The 19,784-nt window shown below is 37.4% G+C and overlaps 2 protein-coding genes across 8 annotated transcripts; both read right to left on the minus strand.

The window, feature by feature from the left end:
- Positions 1 to 1,783: 1,783 nt before the first annotated feature.
- chadlb (chondroadherin-like b) lies at positions 1,784 to 7,024 on the minus strand. Of its 3 annotated transcripts, none has more exons than XM_051674807.1 (8): positions 6,627 to 7,024; positions 5,629 to 5,800; positions 5,317 to 5,511; positions 4,900 to 5,201; positions 3,959 to 4,460; positions 3,187 to 3,873; positions 2,925 to 3,091; positions 1,784 to 2,760 (listed from the first exon to the last, which is right to left on the minus strand). In XM_051674807.1, exons 1-8 carry the CDS (start codon positions 6,635 to 6,637, stop codon positions 2,514 to 2,516), a joined length of 2,283 nt encoding a protein of 760 aa, XP_051530767.1. In that variant the 5' UTR covers positions 6,638 to 7,024; the 3' UTR covers positions 1,784 to 2,513. The 3 variants fall into 3 exon arrangements, with proteins under 3 accessions (XP_051530767.1, XP_051530766.1, XP_051530768.1); XM_051674806.1 differs by having other exon boundaries at positions 6,459 to 7,024; XM_051674808.1 differs by having other exon boundaries at positions 6,424 to 7,024.
- A 125-nt stretch (positions 7,025 to 7,149) lies between these two features.
- rangap1b (Ran GTPase activating protein 1b) lies at positions 7,150 to 17,542 on the minus strand. 5 transcript variants are annotated; one of them, XM_051674811.1, is made up of 16 exons: positions 17,408 to 17,542; positions 16,256 to 16,376; positions 15,961 to 16,088; positions 15,815 to 15,874; positions 15,549 to 15,728; positions 15,261 to 15,395; positions 14,540 to 14,698; positions 14,296 to 14,409; positions 14,091 to 14,190; positions 13,786 to 13,870; positions 13,543 to 13,669; positions 13,215 to 13,319; positions 8,397 to 8,499; positions 8,194 to 8,282; positions 7,981 to 8,105; positions 7,150 to 7,890 (listed from the first exon to the last, which is right to left on the minus strand). In XM_051674811.1, the coding sequence occupies exons 2-16, from the start codon at positions 16,365 to 16,367 to the stop codon at positions 7,812 to 7,814; spliced, it is 1,701 nt and encodes a 566-aa protein (XP_051530771.1). In that variant the 5' UTR covers positions 16,368 to 16,376; positions 17,408 to 17,542; the 3' UTR covers positions 7,150 to 7,811. The 5 variants fall into 5 exon arrangements, 4 of the variants coding, with proteins under 4 accessions (XP_051530771.1, XP_051530769.1, XP_051530770.1 ...); XM_051674809.1 differs by having other exon boundaries at positions 16,256 to 16,399; positions 17,408 to 17,541; XM_051674810.1 differs by having other exon boundaries at positions 16,256 to 16,385; positions 17,408 to 17,535.
- Between the last annotated feature and the right edge of the window lie 2,242 nt (positions 17,543 to 19,784).

Raw genomic sequence — 19,784 nt, forward strand, 5'->3', positions numbered from 1 at the left:
CCCGCCCTCCTCGGCTCTACACATGGTTTCTGTAAAAAAAAAAAAAAAAAAAAAAAGGCCAAGTGTGAGTTGATTAAGACTAATTAATCACTTTATATGCTTTAGACATGTGTAGAACATCCACGTTTGTATATCAGTGTTAGTATTGGGTGCAGAACTTAAATGTAGGATGTATTGTAAGATGACTGAATGAAACACTGATAACAATAAACACCATTATTATTATAAATTAAACAAAATGTAATATCCTCTTACATATGGCTTTATTGAACGTGTTTGAGCGTGTATTCTATGATGCCGGCGTATTGATTATGTGCAGTGACGTCATTACGTGATGACGTAAATTAACTGGTGAATTTGTTTTTTGAACCTTTTAATTGAAACGAGCCATCTGAAAGAACCAGTTCGCGGAAAAGAATCGGATTTCCCATCACTAATTTTGAGTGAATGTGAGCAAGCATTTAAATTTCATTCCTATGGAAGTCAAGCACCACGCTTGCGAGGTGCATTGTGGGATTGACAGCGGTGCGGAGAAAGTATCAAAAAGTTGAGATTTCTCTGCTTTATTCAAATGAGGAACAAAAAACGGCGGGCGCCAGCCAATCACTGTGAGCTGAAAGCAGTGACGTCTGTCGTAAGCGCTTAAATTATGTCTTTAATGCTGGAGTTTCTGCTGGATTCAGTGCTTTAATCAAATCATCATAAATAAATCATCAGTGTAATAAATCAACACTGTTTGTACATTGTGGACATTCGATAACTAAGCTCCAATCTTTCTAACTGTAATCTCACTTATATAAAATGAATTTATTGATTGTATTCTGAAAACAATGACAGACAAAACGCACTGGCTTTGGATATTACAAACTCTCCCCAAAGTGCAAAGGCACGGGAACTCTTTTTTGGCAAGGGGTGCTGCAGCACATGCAACGAAGGCATCAGAGAACAATGTCTCCCTGGGAATCATGTCTATTACCGTACACACACACACACACACACACACACACACACACACACACAAAATGCAATGGAATTTTTTCACCAGCAATTAAGTCATTCAATAAACCAGCCAAGGCTTTAGTTACATTCTACCATGTTCAAAACTGTTGTTGTGTCAGTGTGAATGAGAAATAACCATAAAACACAATATAATTGTTCAGACAAAATAGCTATTATGAACTCATGTTCTAAAATGTTAAGCTATTAAGAAATATCCTTCCTGTTACTTGAAGACCCCAAATGTGGCCTTGTGCTCAGGGGTGTTGCTAATGAATGTCTTCATGAGATTTTCAATATCCAAGGTGTCAGTAATCTCTGTGTGTGTATGTGCATTAATCTTAATGCTTAATGCTCAAGTCTTCAGCGATTATACAGGAATGAATAAGCGAGGAATACACCAACACAAGTGATTCATTTTAAACACAAAGTTAGGGAGACAGCCCGTTGCTCAGTGCCATCCGCATGGCGACGAAACATGAGATCACTAAAGCTCTGTACTGTTTTCTTTTTTTTTTTTATTGTAATTTCAAAGGATGAGCTTACACATGAGTAAAGCACAATATTCTTCTGACACAAAAAACTTAAGATTGAGGATTGATTCATTTGTTTTATTCATAGCCTATAAAATGTAATATTACACTACAATATTTATTATTAAACACAGTAATTATACAATAACTCAATTTAATCTTAATTTATTGTCAAATTACTGTTTCATTGTTAATGTTACTTTTTTGTGCTTTTGTGGAAATAAAAGAAAAAAAGGGAAAATAAAAGTTCACTATCCATTCCACAAATAAACATGTTTATTTTGTTATATTAATAATGCAGATGAAACAAAATTATTTAATAAAATTTACCTTTTTTTATTTACACTTTTATTTTATTATTTTCTTGGGAAAAACCTGAAGCAAAAAGGTGGTAAAGATTGATTGTTGAATTGTTCCTTGTTCAATTAAGTAAAATAAATGAAAAGGTGTTAAAACATAACTGTTGAATGTTATAAATGATTGCTGCAATAAATTCAGCATCTTGGTTCATTAAAATTTACTGCCTGGATCTTAGACCGACAGGTCTTGGTCTGGGTTTTGGGAATAGGGCTTGATCTGGATCTGGGTCTTGAAGGGTCTAGTCTTGGTCTGGATCTTAGGGGGCCTGGTATTGGTCTGGGTCTTGACTGCACCTTTGCTAAGATCTGGTCATACATGTTGATATGAACTAAGAAACATGCTGTAGGTCAGTACACATTTAAAAAAATGGGATAGAAAAAGGTTTTGACAATTGAGGAAATTTGACCAAAAGTCTAAGACCCCAGTAAACCATAATAGTACAACCTTTGTAAACTAAAACTGCACATTAAAGGTTATTATTACTACATGCTTAGTTATATACTCTGAGCAGACTTAAATAAATCTAGAAAACTTACGGATGCAAGCAGTGTTTAAAATGTAAGTGTTAGGGTTACATTTACCTAAATCAGTCACAGCAATGCAATAAATGCAGTAACAATAGGTTTACACTGACTTCCTTTTCTTGGTGGTAGTTTTCTGCACTTTGTGAGGTTTTGCACTTTTGTGTGATTTTCCTTTGGCTTCAACTATTTTAATGACTTTTGCAGGACTGATTTGAGCAGATTCAGTCTTTGATGGATTTTCCCCTGGGCAGCTCTTAAAGACGTGGACGTCTTTGACCCTTTGACCTCTGAGTTCTGGTGGGTGGCCACAGGTGGCTCGGACCTTCAGATTCACCTTTTCAATCCACCTAGTGGCAGGAAGAACATGCATGCATATGAAGGGTCATACATAGCATACTTAATTATCTATAGCCTCTGCAGTGTAATCACAAAAAGACTGGCACATCAAGATTACATAGGAAACAAATTGGTCACTTGATCAATGTATATTCAGGAGGGGATATTGACTTACTTGCGAAATGGCAACAATGGGCAGTCACAGAGCAGTGGATTTTCTGCTAAATTTATAATCTCAAGGCCTGTGAGTGGATTAAAGTCAGGCAGCTCCTCAAGCTGGTTCCCTTCAAGAAACAAACTCTGCAGACCAGATCCCAATCCTGCTAGAGAATCCTTAGACATCTTGAAAAAAAAAAAAAAAAAGAAATGGAAGAGAGATTTAAACTTGGTTTGGCATTTTTGTTGCATTAGAGATGGCTTTTGTTTTCTGTTCTCACCTTTTCTAAGCCCATATGATCAAGGTAAAGCCGTTTAAGTGTGGTAGCAATTGACTGAAAAACCCCTGCTCCAATCCAGCGAATAGGGTTGCGGGAGAGTTTAAGCTCTGCCAGGCTTTTGGCTTTAGAAAGGGCCTCACTTGGCACCTCCATAAGTTTGTTGCTGCCTAAATGTAGAGTATCCAAATCAGGTTCTGGATCAAAGGCCCTGGGGGAAATGGTTTTGATGGCATTTGAAGTGAGAAAGAGGCCCCTAAGTTTCTCAGCGCCTGTCAGGAGCCCTGCTTCCAGCTTCGTGATAGCATTGTTCTCCATGTGTAGAGCCAGCAAACCAGGCAACAGCTTGAATGCTCCTTTAGGGAACTGTGTGAAATGGTTCTTCTCCAGGTGGAGATAAGTGAGTTGAGGCAACCCCTTAAATGCCTCAGGACTCAATGAGGTGAGATCATTTTCTGAGAGGTAGAGGTAGACCAGACCCTTCATACCATTGAAAGCCCCGTCCTCTACCTCATGGATCTTGCACCGCTGCAAATGAAGGGAAACAACTTCTGCAACACCAGGAAAACTATTTGTAGGGATGTAGTGGAAATGGTTGCCTCGCAAGTCCAGCAAGCGTGTATCTGGTGAAAAACCACGAGGGATCTTGGTGTGACCTTTGTTTTCACAAGTTGAGTGGTGGTTCTCAGCCTGTAAAATGTATGCAATCTAAGGTTAACATTTCAGTCACTCTGGAAAAGACATTTTGCATCAATCCCATACAGTTCTCACTTACCTTACATTCACAGTTGGCTGGGCATTTTACTTTATCTGGGGGTGGGGTTGTGGGGAGTGTGGGTAGTCTGCTCTGTTCCTCCAGTTCAGCCTTTAACATGGCCTCCTGGCTCTGACAGCGCAAATCAACCGGATAAACTGCCTCTAGATTCTCACCAGACAGATGTGGTGGACCTCCACATGTGCCGCCCAGGCGGATGCGCTCCCGTATCGCCCACTCTCGCAGCGGCCGCATGTAGCAGCTGCAGTAGATGGGGTTGCCTACCAGATTTAGGCGAGTTAATTTGGGAGAGCCAGGGGCCATTGGCTGCAGGACACGCAGCTGGTTATAGCTTAGGTCCAGATGGACCAGATGAGGTGAGAGCAGGATAGCTGCATTTGAAAAATCCTGCAGGGAGTTGTGATCCAGGAAGAGGTGAGTGAGCTTGGGCATGGCTACAGACTCCTCTCCAAAGTAGGTCATGGGGTTATAGCTTAATTCCAAGCGAGTTACTTCTGGAAGTCTTAGGAGAGGGAAAGAAAAGGGGTTATATAAAAAAAAAAAAATTAAAAAAAATAAAAAGAGCAAAGAAAAAAGCTTGGTCCTCTGCAAACAAGCACTTGACTTTAAAGTCTTTACTTAGTAAAGTCATAACTCTTAGCAACTGTTAGTTAGACTTTTGTAGGTTGATTTCACCTAAAGGGTCAACTCTGGTGCTATCGTGACATTCCTGTTTGTTTAAGCGACCCGTCCAGCCCAACACAGTAACATTGGCTCGACAAACTGTATGAGTTCGGGACGGCACTATCTGTTGGTACAACCAGTGGAAGATGGGGGAATTTTCTGAAATCTGTTTTAAGATTTACTATTATTTTTGCAAACTGTTTGGTGATGCTAGTGGCACAGAAATTACAAACTTCACCTTAAATAGCATTAAACACTGAATGTTTCTTTAAGCTCACCTTGTCATTGTTTCAGTGGGAAAAAACTGCAGTTCATTATTGTCCAGGCTCAACCGGGTAAGAGTTAAGAGGCCAGCAAAAGCCTCTGTTGCAAGATAATTGAGGGAATTGTGACTGAGACGTAACCATTTGATGTTCTGCAAACCCTGGAATGCCATGTTAGGTATGTACACCAATTGGTTGTGTGTGAGGGAGAGGAGGTTGAGAAAGCCAAGCTGTGAAAAAGCTCCAGGCTGGATCTCCTCCACCCTATTTCGGTCAATCAGTAGCTGCTTCAGAGACGAAAGGCCATCAAATGACTCCTGAATTAAGTGTAAGAAAAGAGAATTGTCAGATGCATAAAATTACTTTGAATGAAAGCTTGAAAGTGAACAAGAACAATTTCCAGACCAACCCATTGTGCCTTGCTTGTCTCACCTGGTAGAGAATCTCAATGTTGTTGTTGGCCAGGTTGAGTAAAACCAGACGGCCAAGTTTACGGAAGGCTCCTTCCCGCACTCTTCGGATCTTGCTGTTCTGCAGGGACAGGTGGGTTAGGTAAGGGGTGTGTGAGAAAGCCCCTGTAGGAAGCTCCTGCAGGTCATTTCCTCTCAGGTCCAGTTTCACTGTTATCTTGAAGTTATACAGAACAGAGTATATAAGCAGTCTTAATAGAGTAATATCTATAGAAAAAGGCAAAAGTTGCAGCAAAAAAACAGGCCAAAGTGATCAGGATGTTGTTCAAATTACCTCATCAATAGTAGGTGGCACCTCAGTAAGATTCTTGTTGACGCAGACAATCGTGAGCTGGATGTTGTCACAAATGCAGAACTTTGGGCATTTGCCCGGACGCACTGTATGGATCCTCAGGGCAAGCAATATTATAACTGGCAATGTGGGAAGATTAAACATTTTGATCCGTCTGTGTAAAGCAAGAGGAGGATAACCCACACCCGAATCAGGTGACAAATTAATTTACTTAATGACTTTTAAGATTTCTCCGTAAAAAAAAAAACCTCAGTATACCTACTTAAAACCATACCAGGTTACTTTGCCAATGTTACATGATATGAGTGGGTTTTAGTGAACTCTGTTGGTATGTTTAAACTGGACGAATTCAAAAACATTGCAATGATCAGATAATTTATGGTTGAATGCATCTCCTTCACTGCCTTAAAATAAGAATGTAAAAACAAGCATTTGACTCCAGTGTTATGTCGAACAATGGCAAAAGTAGGCTACTTAATCCAAATGCCTAATCTGGGATCTGATAATCATTTTAGGTTAACACAACACAATTACAAGAAATGGAGAAAAAAAAAGAAAAAACTTCAACAGCATTTAAAGAGTTTATTTTTAACGAATTTAAATAAGAAATGTTAAGAAATAGTTCTGTTGTTTGACATAGTAAAGTTGATTTGGAGCCACTCTTCTGAATGATTTGTATTTACAGTAATTGAGATTTTAAAAAGAAACAATTTAAAAGAACTCGACTGAAATAAAAAAATAATTCTAAAAGAGCAACACATATTTAATTGTCCACACCTTATTACAAAGAATGAATGATTTAATTATCTCACGCTTCTGCGGCGGTTCGCATCCGTGAAGCAAGAATATCCAACAAATGAAGTTAAAAGAGGCCTCTGGAATCGATCAATCACTCAGTTATAGGGAAAAAACCTTTTAAAGAGTAAAATCTAAAAATGTAGAAAAATCTCAAAAAAGTTTCTTGTGGGGAAAATCTCAACCTGAAGGGCATCGAGGCTGGAGCATGAGAGAAACGTATTTTCCAAATGTGAAATATGCTTCTTGGCGTCCCATGAGGCAGGTAGACTTCAGACCGCAGTTCTGCTGGCACACTGACTGCACACAAAGACGCGCACTGTTCTCAGTCTGCACACCAGTCTCTTATAAATAAACCAGCGGAGGAGAGAGAGGCTCAAAACCTATATCATTTTCAGTATCCTCATCAAACCTTCTTAAACTACGTCAAAACAAAAGATACTGAGAAAATAAACCAGATTCGCTTGGTAAGTTTGCTGAGGTCCACAAGGCTCAGTGAACTCGGGGCATTTTGTCACTCAGGCGTTGAGTAAAAGCGCAGTGAAGTGAACGCAGACCAACTAGATTTTAAAGCGATACAACATGTCTATAACATGAATGCAAAAATGGCTTTAATATTTCCCTTTTTTTTTTTTTTTTTTTTGCAGTTTGAGCCAAGTAGTTTGGTTCAAATAATAGTAAACATTATAATTACATACAGCCAGAGTCTTGAAATGAAAATAATTTTTAATATCAACAAACTGGAATGTTGCAAATAGAACAAATATACAGTGCATGCCTGCTATGGTATAAAATATAGTATATGTCCAAACATATTTTTCACCAGTGATCTGATCTGTTCTATTCACTTTAGTCAAAAAGAGTATTGTAGGTATTTATACGTTGATTTATGGTTTTGAATGCCTATCCCACCATAATTATTTCACAATATGGCACATCTAGTCAAAGGCATGTTCTGTGCTCCACATCAATGTGACCATCTTCAACCAGTTGTAAAGCAATGTCATACAGTTATAACATTTAATATAATTTAATATCAAGGTGATAATTAAGCCCTAAAATCATCCAGTGCCTTTTTTTCCCTTTTATGTATAAAAATAGAATTTTTTTCTAAAAAACAAAGGAATAACACAACACTCTTATTCAATGCTACTCTAATCAGCAGTTTGTCTGTAAGGAAATCATTATGAGGCACTAGTCATCAATGTAGAGTGAACAGTTTCCTTTGTCTAAAATCTGCATGCCAAAATGGATCCAGAATGAACTGATCCAAGATAAACTAGATTATAATTTAGAGTGTCTCAAGTAGCCTGTCAAGTTTTGTAATTTTCCAGTTTCTTTGACCCGTATGAATTTCAGTGGTTTAAGAATTAAGCAGTGGTTCTTTTCGCCAATGTGGATTTGAGAGCATCTCTGGCAGTGGAACAGGATTCTAAGATTTTGCCATTTCTGGAAAACAAACAGACACAACTCAAATATGTAACCTCTTTATGATATATAGATGGTCACAAAACTTTTGCTCCTGGAATGGACACTGACCGTGACACAAATTCTTCCAGAACACAAGCCTGATCCACTGGGAAGAACTCCTGTGCAGCTGCGTGCTCCAGAGCCAGCAAGTGTCCAGGCAGCACAGACACCTTCTTTATCTTCTTATCTTCACTCTGGAAAAGAAACAAGCAGTAATGGACAACTGAAAAGGACAAAAAACCAACACACATTAAACTAAACATCTTCAGTTAAGTGTGATACCTTTAAAAGTCCCAGATTCACCATCAGTGAGCAGATAAAACTATAGGACTGAGAGTGGGATTTGGAAAAAGCTTTCTTCATCAGGGCATCTGTGCAACATGAAGAACGCCTGAATTTAATGACAGTGAAACTCAACATTTACAATAGTTAAAAACTGATTACATGTTTACTGGATTTACAATATAGTAGTATGTTACACATACCAGTACTCTCAAAAACAGCTTGCTTTACTTCTGGCTCATCTTCATATACTGATGAGATTTTAAGAAAAACTTCTGACACTTTATTAACATCTGAAACATCAACCTAAAAAAGAAAGATATGGATTTCAAGGGATTTAAAAAACGATATTGCATATTCTGCAGATACTTGCACTAAAGCCCAAAGTTTACTTTGGTCCGATGTGAATGCTCTGCATTAGCAAACAGGACACGTGACTTAAATCTCGTCATCAGCAGAGTGCTCGAGCACTGAACGCGCAAAGCCGATTTTTCTAACCACACGTCTTTGAACGCGCATGTGCCTGGAATTATTTGCACAAATTAGTGGATCCACAAAGTGGCAATCCTCACATTTGAGCTATTGCTGTCATGAAGAAATGCTAGAAGACGACATAATCACCGGTAAACAACTGGAGATGAAGGTAAAAACAACAACAGTAGAACATACCTGCCAACATCGGACTGTGAAAATCCCTTACCACATCCTTCACAGTTTTAGCAATAAATGCTTTTTGAGTTAATAAGTGTATATCCTTTCTTATATATTGAGAACTTTCCTGACCTATGACTTATAAAAAAATATTATTTGTATTTCTTCGATTAGCTTCTTTATTTTATGTATACATCTGTGTTTTTTTTTTTCCATTTGATTTATTTGACAATAAAAAGTTAAATTAACTTTACATGGTTTTAAAGCAACAGAGATCCATAATACTCTGCCTGCACTGTAAAACTGGTCTGTAATTTTTACGGTAAAAGACTGTAAAAATGCTACAGAAAAAACATGAATTGATTAATGAGTATTAACTGTAAAATATACAGTACAATTTTTTTTATATATTTTAAGACAAAACAGTAGTTTAGATGTAAAAAGTATGATTTTCTTGTATAATTAATGGTAAAAAATTACATTAACAACGGAGTACATGTACTTTTTTTTTTTTTTTTTTTTTTACAGTAAATTGTTAAAATGACAGTAAAAAAACAATCGGCATTCCCACAATTTCCTGCATGACACATCATATTTATGGGAATAGTTATGTTTCTTCTTATTTTTAATATCAGTTACGTACATTGGGGTGTTTTGTTTTATATGTGATGTAGTTTAGTTAATGTTTATTGCATAATTTTAATTTCACATGTGTTACCCTGATGGTGTTTAGTGTTTGTGTGAGTGACACTGACTCTACATGTTTATTGGTCATTGCTCCTGGAAGAGCCACTATTGGTGAACTTCATGTCATCATATGCCCTTCTGTAATTTTTATGGTGATTAACAATACCTTATAAAGTAAAAGCAAATGTTTTTTTTTTTTAACAGGATTTTTTTTACAGTGTGTTATTGCAAACATGTTTTTCACTAATCCGTAAAAAGTACTAAAATAAACTGGAGCTCTTTTGTTTATTATTCTATGTACCATATTAAGTTTAAGGTGAACTGCTCTACATTCAATTGGCAACTAACCAAGATGTCTAAAATGGGTTTCATCCACATGAGTAAAACGCTGAATCCCTAAACTAATCTAATTTATTTATTTTGAGATGCTTGTAACCTTCCCATCCACATCAGAGACAAATCAGACATCCATGAATTACAAGCATTGTCTAAATAACATTGAACTAAACATGATGCAAGTAATCTTAAGCTTTCTCCATCCAGAAATCCAACATGTCTAGCAAGAAATTTGGTCCTGGCATTAACCTTGCCTAGAACTTTCAAGGCCATACTTGCACCACTTAAACTGTTGTCAAGAACATAACCAAGATAACTGACTGATGATCTATTTAAAATTACACAATCGCCAACCTTGACAGCCAACTCGGCAGCCCTATGTAATTTATATTTAGAGCCAAATAGTACTGTTTCCATTTTGTCAAGATGTAGTAAAAGTTTAATTTCTGAAAGCCAATCTCTTACCTTACCGAGTTCCTCACCTAATTTCTCCACTATTTTACAAGCATCCTTACCTGAAACCAATAGTACTGTATCAAAGGCTTTTTGAAGGTCCAAAGGAACTATACCACACAATTTTCCATCATCAATCGGTTTCCTTATATAATCTGTTAAATATAGTAAACAAATATCTGTGGAATAAGACCTCCTAAAACCAGACTGCAAATCATAAATCAATCTATTTTTGCATACAAATCCATACATCTGTTTATGCACAACCTTTTCTAAAATGTTTTATTTAACACGCTCCACAATGATTTTGGATCCTCCTCATTTACTTTTATTTGTTCAGTGATAAAGATACTCTTTGGTTCCCTTATACTTTTCTGTACTAAATTTCTGAGTGCTTTAAACTGATCATAATCCACTAAATTCTTATTTCTCCTATAAATGGATAGGGCCTTATTTCTTTTTACTATTTCTATTATCTCCCAATTCATCCAAGGACTCCAACTCTCAACTGTCTAAGTGGGGCAACTTTGTTTACAACATTAAATAAATATTTAAAATTTAAAAGGTGCTTTGTATATTTTCCCATTTAACTATTTAGGTGATCTTTGAATATTTCATCATTATAATTTTTAAATAGTCTAGTCCTTACTACTTTATGACAACTATATTTTTGTTTAAAACATTTCCTTGTACAGAATATAATATAATGATCACTGACAACATATTCTATCACTCCTTTCTGGGAAATATTATTTTCATCAGACACCAAAATAAGGTCGATAGTACTATTACCACTGTCCCAAACCCTAGTAGGTTTGTTTATGATCTGGGTTAAATGAAATGATTTACATAAACTCCGTAGAGCATTATAATTCCACCCTGTTCTTTTACTAACATCAGTATTAAAATCCCTCAAAATAATACATTCCTTTGTCAAAGCATCATTATAATTGTTCAAAGTATACTCAAGTCCCTCATAAAAATCATTTTGATTTGGTGGTCGATAACACACTCCAAACAGAATAAGCTTTGTTGCAGTAAGTGTTACATCCAGAAACAATAACTCATGCACAGCATTTATGTCTAGCACATCAAAATTAATATCGTATCTAATAAAAACACAAATGTCTCCCCCTTTTCTATTGCAACCCTTTATATTATAACTTTCAACACTAAATTCATTTATTGTCAAATCTAACCAGGTCTCTGTTAAACATAACATTTCCACTTGGCAGATATTAAGCAACTACCTTAATTCATCTACCTTTGGTAATAAACTCCTTATATTTAAATGAACAAAATGCAAACCTATTACCTTCAAACAGTCCTTAAATAAATCATCTGAAACACTCGAAAACAGAAAAGTCTCTCCGACATATAGGTTCACAGTTTCTTCTGGATCCGTGGCAAATCTCCCACAATGCTCCCCCGGCAGATCACCACGCCAATCACCACTACTCAAACCTGACCTCGCGGTCTCCTCTGCCTCCATCTCAGCCACGACATCAGCGTCCAGGAGAAAGTAGGAAGTATTCTTAGACATTCTGCTAATATTTAATTTCATCTCTCTACTCAGCACTTGTACCTGTTCAACAGCGATGTTTCGTTCAGCCAAACATAATTCGGAGTTCAAAACTTCACCGTTTGGACCTGGGTGAATGTCTCCAGAAAGCAGCAGGCACAAAATTATGATAAATTTCCCAGCATTAGTATGGTGTTTTGAGATGGAAGGCTTGGTTGAGTGCAAACGGAAAAGGGAAAGAATTACACTCTGACCGTAGCCAAAATGCACCAAGTTAAAACATCCTCCAAATAAATAGTTAAAATCCTGATTATTGTCCAATTTACAATAAGATGCAAAAAGCGCTCCACTTGAAGGACACAGTTTAACAAAAATAGTAAATGCCAAAACTACTACCACAATGCCGAATGCACCTGATGCCATCTTGGTTTATATGTATTTTTACATTTTTGTTTTTTATTTATTTATTTCAAATATTTTTTTTTTCCTTCACCTGTACTTCTTGTCTTTATGACTCAGTGACTATATTCATACATTGTTGGATTTGTGTAATTTTGTACATCTTATTGTGAATTTTTTTTTTAACCTTCTGTTTTTCAATAATAAAAAAAAAATCCACAGTTTTAGCACATCGTGTGGACTTTTCAGACAGTCCCTTACCAGACCCTACACAGTAGCACCTTTAAGCACAATGTGTGGACATTTTAGACGAACCCTTACCTACTGAATTAAAAATTTCCAACTAATATCAATGTTAAATTATCTATATGGAACAATTTCGCCGTGACGACATCTGACCAGCTTATGGGACAAATCGCGTCCCATCATTTCATATTTAAATACGGGACAATCCTGTATTTTATGGGATGGGGGCAACCCTACCTTGAGGTCTAATACATTCTCGAGCAAAGGGTGGGTGCGGAAAATCATGAGTTTATCGGGAGTACAGTGGATGCAGGGGTGGAAAAACGGGAGAAACCAGGTAAAATCGGAGTGATGGCAGGTATGCAGTAGATATGCACATCAAGAGCACGTATGTGAGGAGGTCAGAAGATATAACTCTAGTCTGAATGAATATAAAGATATATTTATGGGTCTAAACTCCTGAAGAGAAATAGTCTGGTGTCTTATAGCGGTCGTAGCGCACATGCGCCAACCACCTGTGTATGCGTGCACCGTCAAATGGAGAATACTTTGACGGGATTGTGATCAACTGTGTGCAGATGCGAAGTGTTTAGGTCAAAATCGAAGTATACTTTGGGCTTAACAATGGAGACATCAGTGGTAATGGAGTACATTCACAAGGAAAGTGGTTTGTGAACAAGAGTAGCAGGCCTCATGTACAGCTGGGCTTTATAAATCAAAACTGTACCTGCTGCTCAATGAGCTGGATCCTCTTGGCTCCAAGGGAGAGCAGATTCTCAGCTGATGGCGAGCTGAGGAAGGACATGAGTTCAGAACTGCATTGAAGCTCCTCCTGCGGAAAGGAGACATTACAGGTGAACTCTATTAAACATCCGATCTTCCCCGTCCTCCAATGTCATCAATAGTTTGTGACTTCAAGTGTGGCAGATACACTGAGTGACCACAATCCTTCCATTGTTATAGAAATAATGATCTTACAGTGTAAAACAGACTAGCTGATGCAATACAACTTGTTTTGATGTTCTCACAGGGCTTCAGAAGTTTGATGGACTCACCTTTCCTTCAATAACATCTTGTGTTCCATTAACACCATTTTCCTTTTCTACTCCATCTTCATTTTTTTCCTCCTCATCATCATCGTCGTCACTATCCTCATCATCATCAGGTTCTCCTTCATCATCACTATATTAGGCACATCATTCAACCCTCTTAGAAAACATGCATATGCCTTCAATTTATTCATCCATGAGAAAACAAAAGCCACCAGCCACCATGTTCACACAGGCTCAGATAAATACCTGAGCGAGCAAAGCATATCCCCAATGTTCATGCTCTCCATTGCTTCCCTGAGAGTCTCACAGCCTTCCTCTCCCAAGCAGTTTCCTAAACAAGCACCCAGACAAGCTCAAATAACCAAAGAGTAACATGATGCTATAAAAAAAAAAATAAAAACGAAAGGGGAACCCATGGAAACTACTGTGTGAAACCTATAAAGATTCTTCTAATATTATATTTATATATTTGTGTTTACATATTAATGTACTATTTTATGGGAATTAAAATACTGTGACACACTTTTTTTTTATATTTCATGCTGAAATACCATTGAGATCCAGTTTCTCCAGGCCAGCTTTTCCCTGAACAGCCTTTGCAACTACCAAAGCAGCAACCTCGCAAATCTCTCCAAATGACAAATTCAATTCCTAGACAAATAGAAGACATATTTGTTCTTAAAAAAGATGTTTAGATTCTGATTGAAAGTAAGTGTTTAAGTGTGAGCTAGAGTAAATGTATCATGCACCACTAACCCTGAGAAGTGGCAGCCCCTCTTTAAGGGCCCCTGCTATAGCAATAGCACCTTCTGACCGGACCAGACAGTCCCCAAAATTGATGACCTTAAGATACTGGAGGTGCTTAATGGCCTGAAGTTGGACGCAGAAGGGTTACACACATAAAAACACTGGGTGTGCAAACATAAGCCTTTAACACCTGCTCTTTCTTACCCATTAAACAATTTTGATCCATTATATAGAGTAAGATTGCATGACTCACCTCTGCCATGGCTATCGATCCTCTCTTGGTAAAGGTGTTGTCATTGAGATTGAGGATGTGGAGGTTTGGGTTGTGCTGCATGGCACTGGCCAAAGCAGTTATACCAGGATGATTGATCCCATTCTGTGGCATATGGACCTCCTCAAGACTGCCTAATAACTGAGAGAAAACATAATAACAATAAGGACAGACAGAGAGAGAAGAGAAAAAAAAAAGCAAATCTTTGAATATTGCTGAAAGTTTTTTTATTTTTATTTTGTATTAATCAAACAGAACCAGTTTAAAGTAATAGTTTGACCAAAAATGAAAATTCTGCCATAATTTACTCACCCTTGTGTCATTCCAAACCAGATTTTTTGTTCCATGGAATGCAAAAGGAGAAATTAGGCAGAATGTGTGTGCTTCTTTTTCCCATATATTGAATGCATAGAGTGACCAGTGTATATCAAGCTCCAAAAAGGACAAAAGAAAACAATCATAAAAGTATTTTAAGACTAGTATGCTACATTCTATATAATTATGGAAATAATTTTATTGTATTTTTTGGTTTGTTTTTGCATTTTGACACTGTATGCTTTCATTGTATGGAAAAGAACAGCTTGACCATTCTGCTGATTTTCTCAATTTGTTTTCCATAGAACAAAAAGTCAGGTTTGGAATGAAATGAGAATGAGTAAATGACAGAATTTTGGGTGAACTATATACATCGATGTATCAGTACCTTAAATGCTTGGGCAAGCGCAGTAGCGCCATCATTCTCCAGCCGATTGCGTCCAGCTATGAAAACTTTTAACCTCAGGGGGGAGCCAGATGCACTAGACTGCTTATGGCATTCAGTCAATGCAGAAGCCAGGACCTTAAAAAACAACACACATCTGTTCCATGAACCTCAAAAAGACTTAACATGTTCAATACGGTTTCACAGCCCTCTGACTCAAAAACATCTCAAAGTGCTTCCTGACATCATAATCATTCAGTGAATGAAGTGTTGATCTAAGCCTAAACTTACCGTACCCCCTCCAATGCCCATGCCACAATTATTAAGCCTGAGCTCGAGTAAGGTGTAGCATGCAGAGCTCTTGAGGAGGGTTTCAATTCCCTTTACACCATCTGGGCCAAAGGCATTGTCACTCAAGTCCAGCTGAGTCAGCCTGGCCCCTGACATCATCAGTGCGTTGCCTAGTGATTTCTAGGGATTTGAAAGAAACACTGGAGATAAAACACTTATATAGCAAATTCTTGTAACTGAGCTACTTGTAATAGATATTGTCTCACCAGGGCAGGTGGAATTTCAGTGCGAAGACGGCCTGTGAACATGTCGCTCCAGTGGCATTGCTTATTGAAATAAAACGGGTGAAAAACAGAGATTAAGTACAGTAAATAGCAGATCTAAAATATGACCAGTGGCAATGTTAAAGTACCTGCAGTTCACTTTTAGCTTCAAGAGCCTTTGCAATAACCTGTGCTGCTTCCACCCCCAGTGTGTTTCCTTCTAGTCTGAGGGACTGCAGACCCTGAAACTGTTCGATCTCCTGCACCATCTGTTTGACTGCAGAATCAAAGAAGTGGAGGGAAACACCTGTGTTATACTTATGGAATATGCTTCACATTTTGAACTTCAACCCTCCTCCAACTGATATTTTTGAGACATGGAAAAATGTGAAAATGGTAAATATTTGAATATATAAAAAGAGAGTGCAAGTAAAAAGTGCTCACCAGAATCCGCATTGTCCAACTTCAGCCCTCGTCCCTTATAACTTAATTCCACATCCCCAACATGTGTCTTGGACAGTGCCTCTGTAAGCTGAGCAATATCTCCAGTGGCCATTGCTTTCCCCTGCAATTTCTGTATTAGTAAAACTAATAAAACATTCACTGAATATTAAAGGAACAGTTCCCACAAAAATGAAAATTCTCATAATTTCTATCATCCAAGATGTGTATGACTTGCTATTTTCTGCTGAAAACAAAGATTTTTAGGAGAATATCTCCTGGTCAGTGAATGGTGGCCAGAACTTTGAAGCTCACAAAGCACATAAAGTGGCTCCAGTGATTAAATCCATGTCTTCAGAAGCAATATGATACTTGTGGGTGAGAAAAAGTTCATTATTTAAGTCCTTTTTACAATAAATTCTCCTTCTTCCACAGTAGGTGGCGATATGCACAAAGAATGTGACTCGCCAAAAACAAAAGAATGTGAAAGTGAAAGTGGAGATTTATAGTAAGAAACGACACCTATCATATCTTCTGACGATATAGATTTAACCACTGGATTACTTTTACGCTGTCTTTATGTGCTTTTTGGACCTTCAAAGTTCTAGTAATCATTCACTTGCATTGAATGGACCAAAAGAGTCGAGATTTCTTCTCAAAATCTTGGTTTTCAGCGGAAGAAAGTCATCCACATCTGAGATGGCATGAGGGTTAATGAGAGAATTTTCCTTTTTGGGTGAAGTGAACTATTCCTTTAATCTCTGAGCAAAGCGCCTCTCGGTATCACAAAATAGATTTAGCACGTATTGCATTCTTGTTTAACAGGACTCTAACAATATTAGTTCAGTGTGTTAGCTTGTCACTTAATATGCTAATGTTCGACAGTGAAAACTTGTACAATTTAAAACAACTAATAACACAACTGGTTTAAAATAATAATAATAATAATAAATAAAAAGCGCTGGAGCGCCTTGCAGCTACATACATTCACGTTTCGCATAACAACATGACTGAAACGCATTGCTCAGGCTAGCTAAGAGAATTAGCAACCTAGCTTCCGCTCATCATCCAGTTTAAGTACCATTCAAACACAACACAGTTAGCTAAATCTAACCATATAGATTACACTAATTTTTTTAATATGAAAGTATTTACCTTACACCACGCCAAGGAAAACAAGATCAGTCTTTTTAGTTATTAATTAGTTGAGTTATTAACAGCTGCACACAGAACTATGGTAAATCATTACAACAGGAGCCACATTGAGGCGGCAGGAAAGCCGGTGTAACAGTTCTTTGAAAGTGCCGGCCTCAACACATCCTTTCATAATAAAAGTACCGGCTCACTTCCTGTTATAACTCTGACATTAGTATCAGTAGATTCCGTACATCGATTTATTATGTCGCGTAACATATGACGAATTTTACTGTCAAAGCAGTACATTATTACCGTTTGACTGAAACACCGTCAAAATACCTAAACGTGTAGAAAAGCAAGTATGATTATAAATTAATTGTATACATCAGAGACTTTTATAGATTAGGAATGACAAAAACACCACTGCATAATTTAATGTATTTAAAATATAGCTAAAATAAACAACATACATTTGCATTGTGCATTACATCTGTATCAACCGGGAGTTCCCTATCGATTCAGTTCACTTGACATTGCAATGAATGCTATGGGAAAATTCCTTTTCCACGACCTAGTTGAAGCCCTTGTATCATAACGCCAATCTTATGATTGGCCATTGTGTTTGAGCCCCGCCCCTTTAGGCACGCATTTGCCCTGTATAGGACGCTCAAACACCCACATAGCAGACGGACTTGACCTGAGTGTGACCTCAAGCTGGCACTGATGGCCTAATGTTGGCAAGGGCATGCGTCCTGTCAGCCAAAGTTGGGCCATGTGTGGCCATGTGTGGCCATGTGTATGTGATGGCAAACAACATGAAGGCCTGGTGGGACGTGTGTGGCCCAGATCAGGCTTATGAATCATGGGCCACATTTGAAAAGTTACATTGATTATATATATATATATATATATATATATATATATATATATATATATATATATATATATATATATTTTTTATTTTTTTTTTTTTTTATGGATCCCTAGATTTTATTTATTCTTCTTAGAAATAATAATTTTAATAAATTTTAGAATAGGGGGTCTGGGTAGTTCAGTGAGTATTGACACTGACTACCACCCCTGGAGTCGCGAGTTCAAATCCAGGGCTTGCTGAGTGACTCCAGCCAGGTCTCCTAAGCAACCAAATTGGCCCGGTTGTTAGGGAGGGTAGAGTCACATGGGGTAACATCCTCGTGGTCACAATTAGGTGTTCTAGCTCTCAGTGGGGCACGTGGTAAGTTGTGTGTGGATTGCGGAGAGTAGCATGAGCCTCCACGTGCTGTGAGTCTCCGCGGTGTCATGCACAACGAGTCACATGATAAGATGTGCGGATTGACGGTCTCAGAAGCAGAGGCAACTGAGATTCATACTCCTCCACCCGGATTGAGGTGAGCACGAGGACCTACTAAGTAGTGGGAATTGGGCATTCCAAATTGGGAGAAAATAAATAAATGTAAGAATAATTGATAATCAAAAAATCAAGACATTGTTCATTGTTAAGTCTTGTGTAAGCCATCTGCATAACCCATGTTTGTATATATTTATTTTTTCCGTCACATTTGTTAAATATTGAAAATGTTTGATGTTTATTAAAAATAGGTCAATGTTGGTCAAGATTACATTCAAAGAACAAATTTTAATTCTGCAGTATTATCTGACTACAAATTTATCATAAATTGTGCTTCTTTAGCTCAGATAACAAAAAATATATGTTTTTTTCCTGAATGGTTCAGCTAAAGCGTATACACTAGTTGATTGACAGGCGATGTCTGAATCTAAAATGTGATTGGATTTCTTATCTTTAAGGCGGGACTTTAATCCGGACCGTTGGCAGGCTGTTCCTGCCTAATGTGAATCAAAACCTCACAGGCATGTGTGTTTGTGTGCCTCCTTTCTTCCATGAGTGTTGTGAGATAAGCGATGTTTCTATGATAACACTGCATTGCACTGTGATATTATCCTTGTGTCTTCTTGTATGTTGTTATGTAGTCACGAGACCACTTTCAGTGTTCTAACGCTATCACACAAGGCCTACCAAACAAATGAATTAGCTACTAATTTATTGCGGTGCCTGATATATAATGTAATCAATATGTAATCATAATGAAACAGTAATTGATTGTATTATTCAGATGTAGTCTGTTGCACCCAACACTGACCATAAGTAACTTTATCTCACATCTCCAGTGATGTAATCTGTTATAATTTACAGTGTTTTATTGTTCAGTTGCTTATCTTATTTTTAGCAGGTTCTGATAATGCAGCATGATTTAAAAATAACAAGTGCAGAAGTGTATATATGTTTTAGTATGAATCTATGTAGTACACCAGACATTATTGTAATTATAATGATGATTCATAAGGATCAGTGTCTTAAAACAAAACAGTTTAGTGA

This window comes from Myxocyprinus asiaticus, chromosome 36 (genome assembly GCF_019703515.2).
Source record: "Myxocyprinus asiaticus isolate MX2 ecotype Aquarium Trade chromosome 36, UBuf_Myxa_2, whole genome shotgun sequence".
In the NCBI taxonomy this organism is placed as follows: Eukaryota; Metazoa; Chordata; class Actinopteri; order Cypriniformes; family Catostomidae; genus Myxocyprinus; species Myxocyprinus asiaticus.